This window comes from Eretmochelys imbricata, chromosome 4 (genome assembly GCF_965152235.1).
Source record: "Eretmochelys imbricata isolate rEreImb1 chromosome 4, rEreImb1.hap1, whole genome shotgun sequence".
Taxonomy (NCBI): domain Eukaryota; kingdom Metazoa; phylum Chordata; order Testudines; family Cheloniidae; genus Eretmochelys; species Eretmochelys imbricata.
Genome location: NC_135575.1, coordinates 133025415 through 133040992, shown reverse-complemented (window position 1 = coordinate 133040992; position 15578 = coordinate 133025415). Strand labels below are relative to the sequence as shown.

Sequence of the window (15578 nt, the reverse complement as noted above, 5' to 3'; positions counted from 1 at the left end):
CAGCAGCCCCTCTGGTGGGGGTGGAGAGGGGATGTGCTATTTATCCTAGCTGGGAGCCTGCTGATGAAGCCCCTTGTGCTGGGGGCATGAGTATACCGACATGAGCGGCAATCACACCTCTGACTGCAGGATAGCCATACCCTTAAATACAAAGGGGGTCAGGTTCCCAACTGAAAGGTGTAAATTGGGCCATTGAAGGCAATACAGCCCCATGAGCTGAGATTCTGGCTCAGTGGCTTAAAACTCATCTCTGGTGCAATTCCGTTGAGCTAACAGGGCTGACTCTGGGCCCTGCCCCAAACTGTCCAGCTGCTTAAGTGCTTTGCTGAATCCGCACCTTGATTTGCAGGCCCCAATGCTGATCGCGCAGCAGTGTAACTCCTGGTGGCGTTAATCCTGATTCACTCATGTGGTGGGGGAGAGGGCGCAAGCCAGTGCCACTCTAGCATCACAGTCATTGCACGCGGATGGACTTGCAGGTGCAGGAGACCCCTGGACATTTACTGGGACACAGCCTGTTCACGGGCCGCCTTGGGGAAAGAGGACTGTGCCTTCCACCTACCTCTCCCCCCAGAGTTTGATGATCCCCAATAGCCTGACTGTTCTTGTCCGAGAGGAGAGGGATGAGGGGCAGGCAGAGGTTCTGCACACAAGCCTGAGACTTCTGCATTTCCCGCCTATGGCACAAACCCTCCAGACGCGAGGCCAAGGCGCACAGCACAATTTAGATGTGACAAAACTACTCTGGAGGAGCAATTTTTATTTTTTTGCGTTGGTTCAAATATGACAGATATTCTCAAACTCTGCTCATAAGGCACAAAGCCCTGGACTGCTTTGTGAGTGATTGAGTGCCTCGTGTGCAAAGTTTGAACACCAGCAGCCTGGTTGTTGGTTGCTGGAAGTCAACGGGAGTTAAGTGTGTGGAACAATTTCAGAAACAGGCCCAAGAGGCCACATCATGTCCACCCCAAGGCTTGCTTGCCGCGACACCTCAATCATGTCTAAGTGGCAACGCTGTCACGATTCACGTGCTCTACAGCGCAGTGCCTCGTGCTCATATAGCGAAGTAATTGAGAAGAATCTTTTCTTCCCAGTTTAATTTTCTCTATCTATAGCTCAGGGGAGCAACCAATGACTGCAGAAGTCTTTGGTTCTTTTTAATTTTAATATGATATTGCTTAAAAAAATTTCTGTTTGAGCCTAACAATGCTCTATTCTGTTAGTGGGCAGAAGAGCAAACACAAAGAAGGTATCAGAGGATCTCGGCACCTCTAGAAATTCAATTTAAAACTCATCCAATTTCAAAGTGAGGAAGGTGCTTCTTTGAGCCCTTGCCCTGACGCCTCTCTGAGGACTGCACTGCATCCTGGGAGATATATTCATGCCAAGGATAGAGGATGTCCATAGAGGATAATGGCAGCATGAGGGAGCACAGCTACATTTCCAAATCAAAACATTTGGGATTTCCGACCAAGCATGTAGTTTTTCAGCTGGCAATTTTTGGTATTTGAATTTTCCCAGAAAAGCTGAAGTTTTTCCATAGAAAAAATTGATTACAATGATTTTTTTTTATTGGCAGTTGTTTTCATTGAAATTTTCCTCATGAAAAAAAACAAACATTTTTCAACCAGTGCTAGGCAATACATGGACGGTGGCCTTGTCTCCAGTATTAATGAATACCATGTGAAAAGGACTATGTTGCATTTACTAATGCCCAGTGGCTCACTGCTTAACCCACTTCTATAGAAGTGAACTTGGCAAGCATTGTTTTGGAAGTTAAAAAAAAAAAAAAAACTATACATCCCTGCCCACCACCACCAAACTTCCCTGAACTTCTTGGGTACCTGTCAAGTTCGAGCACCTTGTCACTTGTAAAGCAGGCATGGGCATGCCTCTCAGAAGTGCCTCACACAGGAAGTCAGACAGAAACAGACAACTCATGAAGTGTGCAGAGCAGCATAGGAGAACCTAGCCATGATGCAGGCATGGAAGTGTACTTTGCCTAGGGAAACAGGACCATAGAGGTGAATGAGGTTCAGAGGCAACCAAACTACAAATCCCATGAGACAGTACAGTAGCATTTTCAAATTGAAATATTTCAGTTTTCACAACATTCCGGTTTTTTTACAACGATCAAACATTTCCCCCAGAAAGCAGGCACCTTCTGTGAAAATGTGTTCAGTTAAAAACCCAATTCTCTATGAAAACATTTTGATGCAACTTGTCAGTTAGCTCTAGTGATGGCTAATTTTCAGGAGGTAACACACATCCAAAAGTTGAGGCTTCATGGAAGGGTAAAGGCTGAGTCCAAGAAGGCTCGTAGGCTTGACCAAAAGCCCATTGAAACACATGGAATGGCACCTGTTGACGAATCAGGCTCTCTGTGAAGCTGATCCTTGAAGGTCTCATGGTAGAAAGACAGGTCAAAATTCTCAAACGTGCTTTGATTTTGGGTGCCCTCCGTTTTGGTCTGCAACTTGCAAAACTTTGGGCCTGTCTTTCAGAGGTGCTGCACACCTGCAGCTTCTAATGAAATCAACAGTGGGATACACAGTCCAAAATAAAACAAGGAAAGAAGTGCACATTTTTAACAGTGAGAGTAATGAACCATTGGAACAATTTCCCAAGGACAGTGGTGGATGCTCCATCACTGGCAATTTTTAACTCGAGATCGGATGTTTTTTTCTAAAAAAATCTGCTCTAGGAATTATTTTGGAGCAGTTCTCTGGGCTGAGTTATACAGATTAGAATAGATGATCACAATGGTCCTTTCTGGCTTTGAAATCTATAAAATGTTATAAGCTGAGAAGCCACTTTTGAAAACACTGGCCTATGCTCATGCAGTAGTTGTGTGATTAGAAAGGGCAAAGGGAATAAGCCTCTGTTTATAGAAAACCCCTCCAAAATATCTGAATTAAGAGGACGGAAAGAATACTCCCTATACCCCATGCCATCGCTGAACCAAATGTATCACCATTTTTGTTGGGAACTGCCACAATCGCTCACAGTGACCTCTGTACTCTGCAGATACATAATGGTCTTTTAAAACATGTTGTTACAGTGAAACTGCAGTAAATGTACAGACTGCAGCCCAGCGGCCATGTCATGAGCCATTCAGAAAATAAATTTCTGCTCATTTGCCTGGTTTTTATGTTGTTTGGGAGAACAGCTATTAAAACACAGTTTGGGCTCCCATCTTTATAAGCGGGCTGGAAGTGCAGTTGCCAAAATAGAGAGTAAAGCAAAAGTGACAAGACTTTTCATTCTGTAAGATGTTAAACTGAATTGTGATGAGTATCATCTCACGGTTGCTTTGGGCAACTGCAAACTGTCTGGTGTGGGGAGTCACCATGCCTGTGTTATTTATTGATAGGAGAGGAGCATCTAAAGTCACCAGTCAGGATCGGGGCCCCACTGCAATAGGTGCTGTACAAAAGTATAGGAAGACACAGACCTGTCATGAAGAACTTACAGTTGAGTTTAATACAAGACATGACAAGTAATGAACAATAGGCGGGAAGGGCAAGGGAGGACAAGGCTAACAGTAAGAAGAGCACATGGTTATATTCAGTAGCTCCACACAACTTCATGATTCCAAACTGCTTAGAAGTTTTGGGATTTTTTGCCTCTGATGCGGCCATCAGGTGCTGACTGATATCTTGCAGACATTGCCTCAGAAGCAAGTAACCTTAGTCAAAGATCCACCAAGGCTTTTTCACCACCAGTACAGTAAATGAGTATGACCTGAATTCCAGGTAAAAAAATGTGTTTTTTTTTTATAGTCCTATAGATTTATGTTTAAAATGCTCTGCTGTCATTAAATTCCACTTTCAAATGAACCCATTTTATGGAGGTTGATGGCATCAGTGTTTATTAGCCGATGTTCCCAGGAATTCATTTTATTGAACTTAATAGGGTCTTTAATTCATAACATCTTTTTAAATACAGAAGGTAATTTTCCACGTAGGGAGACTAGTCAAAAATAGTCATATCCCTAACATTCCAGAAGGAAGCAAATGGCTGACCCTTAGAAATCATGTAAGCCATGTAGAATACACACACAAAAAGATGATTTTTAGAATTATTGCATAGACTGCCAAGCCAATCAATACACTGATTTGTATATACACAGTATGCACTCACTGGGCCCAGTACTCTCCTCTTCCTCATAAATCAGTAATAACTCAACTGAAGTCAATGGACATACACAAGTGTTAGTGAGAAGACAAGGTCATAGTGTCCAAGGGCAGACGCAGCTATCAATGAAAAGGAACGTAGAATAGACCTGTGGCCATTTTTTAAATATATAGCAGAAGTTGTTCTATGCTAAACTTTCTTACATTAACTTAAATGAAGCCTCTGCTATTGCTCCTCCTTAGGAGGCATGAGTGACTTATACAGCCTGAACATAAGCAGGAGACAATTAAAATCAGGCCCTTCAAATTTAGAATCAGCCTCTTGGAAAATGATTACATTTAGTGAGTCTTGACAGTTAGCTTGTCATTACAAGCAGGCACTCTCTCTTTTTCCATCAGCAGGAATTAAGTTACAGGGAAACAGAAGATCAGTGAACCAAAACTGTAACAAGACTTAATGGTAGAAGGTATTTGCCTTTTCTTTTTTTCTTTTTTTTTGGGGGGGGGGCCGCAAAGGAGGACTAATGTTCCCATTCCAGCCTTTTAAAGTATTTATGCACAAGCACATGAAACATTAACACACCACGTTCTTGAAGCAATTTTAAAAAAATACATTGCCTATGAAACTGTAACAGCAGCAGGAGCTGACAACTTACATTTGTTAAGAGTTATACTCTCACTTCAGAGGCAGCTGCACAAATTAAGCTTTATATCCAGGTAAGGATATACTTCGCCCACGTCTGTAAGTGTTGCAGAGTTCTAGGCTAGCAGAGGCTGTCCTACTATATAGGAGAATGGCTGGCTGGCTAGTGAATAGCTGGTGGTGAAGTGTTGTAATTGTTAAAGCACATGCAATTTAAAACACCACTTTTCAGAAGTAGAGGTAGCATTCTGTCACCGGATAATTGCCATTGGTTTTATGGTAGCCTGTGCCCCTGAAAGGGCTTTAATGAAGCAGTCTCCAATAGGCAGCTTATTACACTGAAGGTGGGTGTGACTTTGCATGTCATACTTCTAATGGCATGGAAGTTCATGCAAGTTGAGCGGTAGGTGCCTGCTGGGAACTGTCCCTGGGCAAGCATCAGCACACCACTGAAGGCAACTCAACTATTAAGAGGGGGTCACTGCTACAGTGGTCTCAAAGCTGTCACAGCTTATTGGTTAAGAGGTAGGCATACATTCTCATAAATTAAACAGTAATTTCTCTCTCCTCATCAGCAAATGTTCCAGATTAAACCATGCATAGGTTGCAAAGCTCAGCATATTAGCAAGAATAATTAAGAAATTACTATTATAAAGTCTAACATAAGTATAGCCCTATTGGATAAGATCAACTGTCCATCTAGCCTAGTATCCTGTTTTCTGACAGTGGCCAGTGTCAGAGGGAATGAACCAAAGAGGAGAATTTGTCCAGTCCCAACTTCTGGCAGTCAGAGGTTTAGGGACACCCAGAGCATGGGGTTTTGTCCCTGACTGTCTTAGCTAAGAGCCATTGATGAACATATCCTCCGTGAAATTATCCACTTCTTTTTTTAAACCTAGGTATACCTTTGGCTTTCACAACATCCCATGGCAACAAGCTCCACAAGTTAACTGTGTGTTAAGTAGTGTGTGTGAAGTAGTACTTCATTACATTGGTTTTAAACCTATTTTCATTGGGGATCCTTGGTTCTTGTGGTACATGAGGGGGCAAATAACACTTCCTTATTCACTTTCTTTACACCATTCATAATTTTATAGACCTCTATCATATCTGCCTTAGTCATCTCTTTCTTAAGATGAACAGTCCTGGTCTTTTTCTTCTGTCCTCATATGGAAGATGTCCCATACCTCAAATCATTTTTGTTGACCTTCTCTGTACTTCAATTTTATTTATTTGGGGGGGCAGAGGGGAAACCAGAATTCAATGCAGTATTGAAGGTGTGGTCATTCCAGTATTGAAGGTGTGGTCATTCCATGGACTTGTACACGGGTATTATGACACTGTCTTATCTCTCTTTCCTAATGGTTACTAATATTCTGTTAGTTTTTGTCTGCTGCTGCACCTGGAGCACATGGTTTCAGAGAACTATCCACAATGACTCTGAGATCTCTTTCTTGAGTAGTAACAGCCATCATTTTATATGGCTAGTCGGGATTGTGTATTCCAATTTAAATTACTTTGGATTTATCAACTTTTAAATTCATCTGCCATTTTGTTGCCCAGGCACCCAGTAACTCTTCACAGTCTGCTTTGGACTTGACAATTCTGAGTAATTTTGTATAGTCTGTAAACTATGCCACCTCATGGTTTATTCTTTTTTTCCAGATTTACGAATACATTGAACAGCTTTGGTACCTGTACAGATCCCTTGGAGGATACCAATATTTAAGCTCTCTCCATTGTAAAAACTGACCGTTTATTCCTAACCTTCGTTTAGTCTTCTAATCCATAAGGGGACCTTCCCTCTTATCCCATGACTGCCTACTTTGCTTAAGAGCCTTGAAGAGCCTTGTCAACTCTTTCTGAAAGTCTTGTGCAAATGTGCTATTTATCCAACTCATACCACCTTCAACCATCCACTGACAGTCTTAGGACAAGTTACTTCTGTAAACTAAACTGAGATGAATATTGTATTTGTACCCAATAGCCCACCTTGTAAATACTAGGGTAATATTGACAGAGTTTGTTTCCAGTGCTTCAGGACCAAGGTTTCCAAGACCTGAAACAGCCGCCTTAGAAAACCTGTTCACCACGGACCATGGAGCATCAAGACAAACTGCAGAGTGTGCTGCTGAAAACCACAACTACAGCTTTACATAATAAGGACATGAGATTTTGGAATAGAATTGTTATGGCATAGCATTTGTTCTTCAAGAAATGTTACATAAGCAGCTAATTTTGGTTTCCCTAGCTGATTTTATTTGTTTATAATGAAAGCAATCCTAAATTCAGTCACTTATTATAACTTGTAATCCTCATTCACAGGCACTCAATTTGCTCTATTCCTACAGTAAAATAGAACCTTTGCATGTAGCACTGGTGGATCATTTACAAGAAATATACCCCAGCACGTTTGTTTTCAGAATTTTTTTTTTTTACTGCAGCAAGTCCTAACATTATCAGTATTTCAAAACATTCAAAGCAAAGCACCATCTGTCTAAGGTTAAAAGAAGAAAAGTTAAGGTAATATAAGCAGAAAGAATGCGATTTCCAAGTTACACACAGTATGAATATGCATTTTCATGGGAAACTATAATTTAAACTCTTATGAACATAAATATAACTCTGAAATATCAATTAAAGCATTTATGGGGCATTGGCTCCACTCTGGACAAGCATTTAAGTGAAATCCTTGTCAATAAAAGGAAGACAAACTCTCTGAAGCTTTCCCCAGAAATTACACAAAATAACAAGCCCCTCACTAATGTGGGGCTATGCTCTGTATGGTTCAGCAGCTCTGAATAATACATTTTGACGTATACCAACATAGCCAGCTGCAAGGATCAGCAGGACACACTCTGTGGATCCAACAGCAGTAATTCAATGGACGGCATCAACTTTTGCCTAAAGCTCAGAAAGTATTTCCTAGTCACTAATAAGCAAGAAAGACTGCTTGGTTTTTAAAACGTGCGTGCTCACAAAGCGGATATCTTACCCCACTCAATGCATCTTTGTACAAGCTACATTAACTCAGAGTGCAATGAGTATATAAATCTAAAGCTATAAAAATGCTCTCAAATGCTTCCAGATAGGGTTGTGCTGTTTTTTTCTCCTCTTAAAAAGCTGTCTTGCAATGAGGGGGAGGAAAAAAAAAAAATCACTGAGCTGCAGAATTCAAAAATCAAATTTAGTGATAGATTTATTAATTTGCTATGATGTACAATCAGGTGACCGTTTCTGAGCAGGAGACAGTGAAATAAAGTTTATGGCTTTAAAGTCAAATTCAGAACCAAGTATCAGTCACATTCAGGCAGCTGAAGATTAGTGGACGACATATACAGAGGCAAGGTGCTGTCTTGACTTTTCTGTGATAACGTTCCAGGGGTTTTACAGCAGTTTCCTCTTCTCAAACTCCTTCAGAGAGAGCAAAAAATAGACATATTACTGTTGTGACAAGAGAGTTTTCCAAAAAGCTGTACGTTTCAGTATCCTTTTAAAAACACAGGCAAAACACACTAGAAGGAGGGCACTTAAAAGAAATGCTATTCCAAGTCACCCTTGTTTGGGTCTGTTTAAAATTTCACTGAGCCAGGTGCAGGGCTTTAACCTCCCATATACAGATTCACTCAACCTCATTTTCACATTGCAACTTGTTTTTTGTTGACAGTTTCTTAAACAGTGAAAATATTGACAGTCTTACATCTTCCTTTTATTATTAAATGCATCTGCCCATGTCATTATTGTATTATATTTTATATATATCTATATAAAAATCTCCACTCACGCCTTTATCTCAAGTGAAGCTGATTTTTGGAATGAAAAAGATGGCAGAATTTTGCTGCCAAATTCTCAAAAAAGATGGTAACACCAAACTATATATCCACTTCTCACAGTCATTTCCTAGTCGACCCTCCCCTCTACCTGCTAGCAAGATGGACAACATGCCTCAATTTTCAATCAGAAGCCTGATACACCAACAGGGAGTCTTAGTACCAAGTTAAAATTGGAAGATAGTGGATTCTACAGGAGAGAAGGAGGAAAATATCTCCCCCATCTCATACCCCAAAAAGAGTCCATGGCAGATGCAGGAGGGGAGGGGAAAGAAAAAAGAACCAATACACACCCCACTGTGCGGGGCCTGTAATATATTAACTCATCAGCCTCATCTAAATATGATGTTGTCAAGGCGCTCCTGTTGCCCCCCGTCAGGGTCTAACATTCTTTCAGTGAATTCTTATAACGGTGCTGCATCAGAACAGCAGTTTGCATTTCAGCTCTTTAAAGAAATGACTAGAAATGGTTAAGGCTAATAATTGATTTGTCAGTCCAAAGGACGAACCAAAAACATCCAAAAAAAATTCTGTTTGGAACTAAACTGAACTCTTCAGATAAATTTCAAAATGGTCAAAACGAACTGTTTCAACTTTTTGAAAAAACTAATTTTTCCAAGCCGAAACCCATTGGAATTTGGGAATAGTTTTGCTGTCCTGAAAAATGCATTTTTTGGTGAATTTCCTATTTGCTGAAGAAATTTCACCCAGCTTTAGTTAAGACCTCCATTTTAAAGTATACAGAAATACAGCAGAAACCGTGAAAATTTTCTAAATATCTTGCAAATATCTTGCTGTGCAACAAGAAAAGGAGTACTTGTGGCACCTTAGAGACTAACAAATTTATTTGAGCTTATGCTTTCGTGAGCTACAGCTCACTTCATCGGATGTATGCAGTGGAAAATACAGCGGGGAGATTTATATACACAAAGAACATGAAACAATGGGTGTTACCATACACACTGTAACGAGAGTGATCAGGTAAGGTGAGCTATTACCAGCAGGAGAGCCGGGGGGGGAGGGGGGGTCTTTTGTAGTGATAATCAAGGTGGGCCATTTCTAGCAGTTGACAAGAACATCTGAGGAACAGTGGGGGCGTGGAGGGGGGGAATAAACATGGGGAAACATGCTGTGCAACGTAGACAGTTATCCCGAAAGAAAAGCAAAGATAGTTAAAATAGATGTTAAGTGACTGTGTATACTTTGAAAAATTTAGGGCTAGATCCACAAAAAGGCCTTAGGTGCCTACCTGCAGCTTCAGGCAGCACAGAGATCCTCAAAACCCCTGCTCAGCTGTCACCCAATGCTGAAGACACCTAAAGTTCACAAGCATCTAAACTTCCACCATTCAAGTTCTGTAGGCATCCTACTTTTCTGCCAGTGAGCATGCACGCAGACACATCAGTCTAGAGCCCTGTTTCATACCTAAGCCCCCTGGGGAGGAAGGGGTCATCAAAATAGGTATTCCCCCACCTATCTCACCTGCAAGGCCCAAATCAGTAGGTGTGTTCTGAGCATACTCAAAACAGTTGGCGGGGGGGGGGGGGGGGGGAAGCGGGAGACTCCCTTGTAACTTTCAGCCTTGTGGTTAGAGTACTCATCTGGGAGATCTAAATTCCATTGCCCACTCTGCCCAATGTGGAGAAGGCATTCCAACTTGGGTCTCCCATCTCTCAGGTGAGTGCCCAAACCACTGGTCAATATTCATTGGGCCAGAGAAAATGAGTGATTCTATTTAATTTGTACCCAGAGGAATAGCTGCAACAGGTGAGAATGAGTCTCCAACACCAGAATACCCCATAGTCCAGTGCTTAGGGGAAATCCCTGCCCCTCTTCTCAACATTTCCAACTGCCTAGCTTAGGTAGCTCCATGTTGAGCGTGTTGGCTTTTGTGGATCCCATCTGTAGGCTCCTAACTCTCCCCATGAGTTGTACAGAGAACCTAGGCTCTAACTCAGGGCTGTGGATTCCACCAGACGACAAGGTGCTTAGAAGTTCAGCATCGCAATTTGCTGAGTGTTGCAATGCCTAAGACCCTTTGTAGATCTATGCGGGAGAAATCAGAAAGGAGTTCAACTTCTGTATGAGGTACAGGATTGTTATGAATTGCATGCATGTGCCCAGGGATATGAATTAGCTTTTTTTTTTTTTTTTTTTTAAGTCAAAATAATGTTCTTAAATAACATCAGTAGATAGCTGTGGAAAAAGATAAGCTAGTCCATGCACTGTTACAAAGTTACCGAGTATCTGTAATGTAAAAAAAGTAAAGGGTGTTTTCTGATCTAGAATCAATTTAGGTTCATATGATGTTTAGCTGCTGTAAAAGAAGAGTGGTACTAGTCTGTTACTGAGCCAAATATTCTCTGAATTTTGCCACATGGCTTTGACAAAGGAGAACATGACACAAAGTTGCTTGTGTGAATAAAGACTCAGCTGCAACTGTTATTTAATGGCTTTTTTGTTCAGTAGAGCCGCTACATGTCAAGATGCAGTTTTAAATAGACTTAAATGAGGAAACAGTGTATTATAACTGTTCACTTGGAAGAAGCAAAACTGACACAAAAGCAAAAGGCAGCTTTCATATGTCTGTTGTTCTGGTTATACTGGCTAAATGCCATCATTTCAAAGCACTTCTGACATCTGTGTAACTCACCTTGTGTATAGTGCTACCCAACTGAGCAGGAGACATACTGACAACAACGCCAGCATTTTGAAGAGCAGCAATTTTCTCTTTAGCACCACCTTTCCCCCCAGCAATGATTGCCCCAGCATGACCCATTCTTCTGCCAGGAGGAGCAGTCAGACCAGCTATGAATGACACTACAGGCTTGGCATTTGGACCCTGTGGTGAAAGAAGAAACACCTACCATGAAAGAGATGTACCACTTCTGGCCAAGTACTCAAAAGGGGAGCAAGAACTCGACATCTAGATTTGGAAAACCCCGCGGGTAAGGGACTGAAAGCACTGGCCGAGGATACTTAGAATGGCTTCTCTCAGAAGAAGTGTGCATGTAAACAGCAGTCATGAATATATAACAGTGCTTCTACAGAGGAGCCATATATGGGTCACAAAACAATTAAAATATAAAAACTTTGTTGTTGTAGCCATCTTGGTCTCAAGATATTCGAGAGACAAGGTGTAGGAGGTAACATCTTTTATTGGACTGACTTCAGTTGGTGAAAGACAAGCTTTGAGTTACCCAAAGGCTCTTCTTCTGGCAGACAGCACTGTAGAATTGTGACCCAAAATTATTCTCAAGAGAGTCTTTAAACCCTAGCTTTAACTGGCTTTAACTGCATTTTCCAAACTTTCTAGTAGTGGCTTTTTATTAATTGAGAACTAAACAAGTTTCTCTACAGTGGTAAATGCTTAAAAGGTGGTACACATTTAATAGAGTCTTTTGGAATGAATGGCACATTCTCTGAAACTTACGGAATTATTTTCCTTCAAGAACGCTGCTGCATCTTCTTCGGCATTGCCTCCAATCTCACCAATCAATATTATCCCCTCTGTTTGGGGATCCTTCAGGAAGACATCAAGACAGTCAATAAAATTAGTTCCATTGAAGGGATCTCCTCCAATCCCTGAAAGGCATTAACACACAAACATGAGTAAATGTGAACATGAACAACCAAGACAAACCAATTTAATTTCAGTCTATTATTATTTGTATTACACTGGCACCTAGAGTCCCCCAATCAAGATCTGGGCCCCTCTCTGCAAGGCACTGTACACACAGTACTAGACAATCACTGCCTCAAGTTCTTATAATCTGAATAGATTAAAAAGTGCACAGTGGTGGGGGGAGGGGAAGGAGAGATTATTAATCCCATTTTACAGATGGGAAACTGAGGCATAGGCAGATGAAGTGACTTGCCAAAGGTCATACAAGATGCCTGTAGTAGAGCTGGGATCCTCTCAATCCCAATCAGGTTTTTAAAAACTGTGTTTTGACTTAACCAAACATGTAGTGGCAGGTATTTCAAACACAAGAATAAGGCTATGACTTCACTGCCAAGAAAGGTACGTTTTATAGTGGATGACTAATGCCAGTTAATTCACTGTCCAATCCAAGTGGAGACAAGGCACAGGTAATTTTTACCTCAATGCAGCTAGGCGAGGTGAGCCTTAGGCGGAGGGCATAGTGAACTCACCTAGCAACATAAAAACTACCTTGTAGTATTTTATGGCAAGATAACAGACTTGCATTAATCATCTCACTGTAAAAAAAACAACTTTTTCGGGCAGTGAAAACACAGCCTAAAATAAAGAGCTCACCAAGTCTGGAAGCTCAATACACATAAGTCAGAGCCTTTTAAAATTTTAGGTCAACATTCATCTTTGTGTGCCAGTCTTTACAAAACAAAGAAGAATGTAATGGATGTGACAACTCCCGTTCACCCGTCGTCAGGTTTAAGGAACGTGCTCAGAATGATCAGTGTGAGGATGCCTGCATTGCCTTTGTCAGTGTTACATAGAGTCTGTGGACAAAAGAATTTCAGGCAGTCAATCTGACATTTCCAACCCAAAGAAAACCTGTCTTTACCACCTTTGTTCCCACACTGTACTTCAACGCCAGAGATGACTAGGATAATCCGCCACTAGCAGGATGTTTTATGAACAAATGTTTTATGAACAAATGTTTTATGAACAAATTTTAAAACACTGAAAGGTAGTTCAACATAAAGGCTAAGTAAGGGTATATCTATATTTGAGCTGTCAGGTGTGATCCCCACGCTTGCTCTGCTCAAGCTAACACCTAAAAATAACAATCTGTGGCTGCCGTGGCACCTTGGGCCAGCCACCCCAAGTACAAACCCATCCTAGCCCCTGCGAATGTACTCTGGCAGTTAGCCCGAGCCGCCATGGACACACTGCTATTTTTAGGCATTAGCTCAAGCAGAGCTAGCGCAGGTATCACACCTAGCAGTTTAAGGATAGACATACGCTAAGGTTTGTATCGTTTAAAAACAAAAAACACTCAAAGCAACTCTGATCTCTCCAAACAGTTTCCATGGCTAAGCGCCATATCTTGATTTTTAGTCTATGCACACACGTGATGTCTTTAGGGCAGGGATTGTCCTAGGTTTGTAGAGCACCCACCACAACAGGACCCAAACCTGGATAGGCCTGAAGGTGTCACTGCATTATAATCAGAAATTACAAATATGTGCTACATTCTCCAACAGTGTAAAAGGGTGAAACTTTTTACACCAATAGAAAATTTGGCCCAAGAAGCTATATTTTCTATGTTGTGCCTTAAAATAAAACTAAAACCACAGTAGGTTCCAGCGTATTGGCAGTTTTCCATGCAAGATTGCTTTGGCCAGGCTTTCGATGAACTCAGAAAATGAGAGTTAGTTAACAGAAAGGGCTGGTTATATTCTGCTAAATTGCAATTGTTATTGATGCAAAGTCCCTGAGTTAGGTTGGTTAGAAAGGTGTAACATTTCTAACCAAAATTAAAAGACATTCAATATTTTTCAATAGTTTCTACAATCTAATGTGTTGTGGTTCTTACACACTGACTGGGCCTGTCTGTCTTTAACAGAAGAGGTTCGGTGGAAGAAACCCACCAACACAGAAGGACTGTCCCAATCCAACTTGCGTCGTCTGATGTACAGCTTCATACGTCAGGGTGCCAGACCTTGACACAATACCTTAAAAGGAAGAAGACAAGGTTGATAGTATTGTATGTAATGAGCTGGTTTCTGGATATGCATTAGTTCACATGTTCAGGGATATAACTTTAGAAAATTACAGGGAATATTCAATACTTCCTAGATATCCTTGCATACACATGAAGATTCATATTCTACAGTAGTTAAGATTAGATTTGCCCTCCCCTCTTGCTTTCTGGTCGGCTTTCCTGACACTCAGTTGTGAGTTATCTAAAGTTGTCCAACAAGCCAGTAGCATTGGCCAAAACAGCACTCCTCACAGTACAGCTTTACACATGGAGCCAATTACAAAAGCAAACTGACAGTAGTTCTCAACCTTTTTAGGCTCAGGACCCATCTTGTAAATTTTGATGGCCTATCACGACCCAGTAAATACGTTTTAATACAAAAAAAATCTGGCTTATTAAATATTTTTCAAATCTGTATATTCTATATTATGGGTAACAAAATAAGTACGCTCTGTGCACCATAGTGGCGGCTCCTGCAACTCCTGTCCAGCAGGACTGGCTGAGCTTGGCTCCCTGCTCAGGGGATTGCAACCATTTGGGCAGTAGGATCATTCAAGTTTGGCCCAGGCCCCTTGATGGGGGGACAGCTGGACCAAATTTGTGGAGTAGTATTGCGCCGTGGTGCATGAGGTTGCAGTCCCAGTCACTCAAATTGTGTGTGGCAGGTCCCATGCAGTCATTATGCTAGAGGGGAGCTGGGCCAAACCTGAGCACCACTGCGACCACTGTGGGAAGCCAAACTAAGCCCAGGTAGTCTCTCAGGACTGAAGCCACAGGAGCAGCTGCTTTGAGGTGAGCTGCAGCCCAGAATGCGAACCCCCGACTTCAAGACCTAACCTCCCAGGGCTTCCCACACTACCCTTTGGTCATGACCTAAAACTAGGTTGTCAAAACGTGTCTGCGGTCAGGTGGCTGCCCCACACAGGTAGGTGGAGGGTTAAAGCAGCCCTCAGGGAGGCTGCGCAAAACCCAGCCAATGGGAGTAGGGCTTGTAAAGAGCCAATCAGGGGAAGGTTTGATGGAGCAGCCAATCAGAGCCAGGGAGGGCCATAAGAAGGGCTGCTAAACAGAGCAGGGTCAGTCTCTCCCTGGAGTACAATGGAGAAGGACTGGCTGCCTTAGAGTACCACCTGAGAAAGCGCAGTGCAGTGCTGGGCAGGGTCAGGGGAGCAATAGGGAGCTCCACCCTGAGGAGGCCCCTGATACAAAGGGCCAGGAAGGTGCTAGGGCTACGGGGAAGTGGCCCAGGGAAATAGGAGGCGGGAGTTGGAGGAGCGGC

General features: G+C 42.0%; 1 protein-coding gene across 1 annotated transcript in view; it reads right to left on the bottom strand.

The window, feature by feature from the left end:
* Positions 1 to 7352: 7352 nt before the first annotated feature.
* The window catches only part of SUCLG1 (succinate-CoA ligase GDP/ADP-forming subunit alpha), a 31090-nt gene continuing 22864 nt past the window's right edge, over positions 7353 to 15578 (bottom strand). The window contains exons 6-9 of the mRNA XM_077816018.1: positions 14187 to 14270; positions 12043 to 12194; positions 11263 to 11451; positions 7353 to 8193 (exon numbers count right to left, since the gene is read on the bottom strand). Of these exons, the coding sequence (XP_077672144.1) occupies positions 8167 to 8193; positions 11263 to 11451; positions 12043 to 12194; positions 14187 to 14270 (452 nt within the window). The 3' untranslated portion in view covers positions 7353 to 8166. The remainder of the gene's footprint in view (positions 8194 to 11262; positions 11452 to 12042; positions 12195 to 14186; positions 14271 to 15578) is intronic.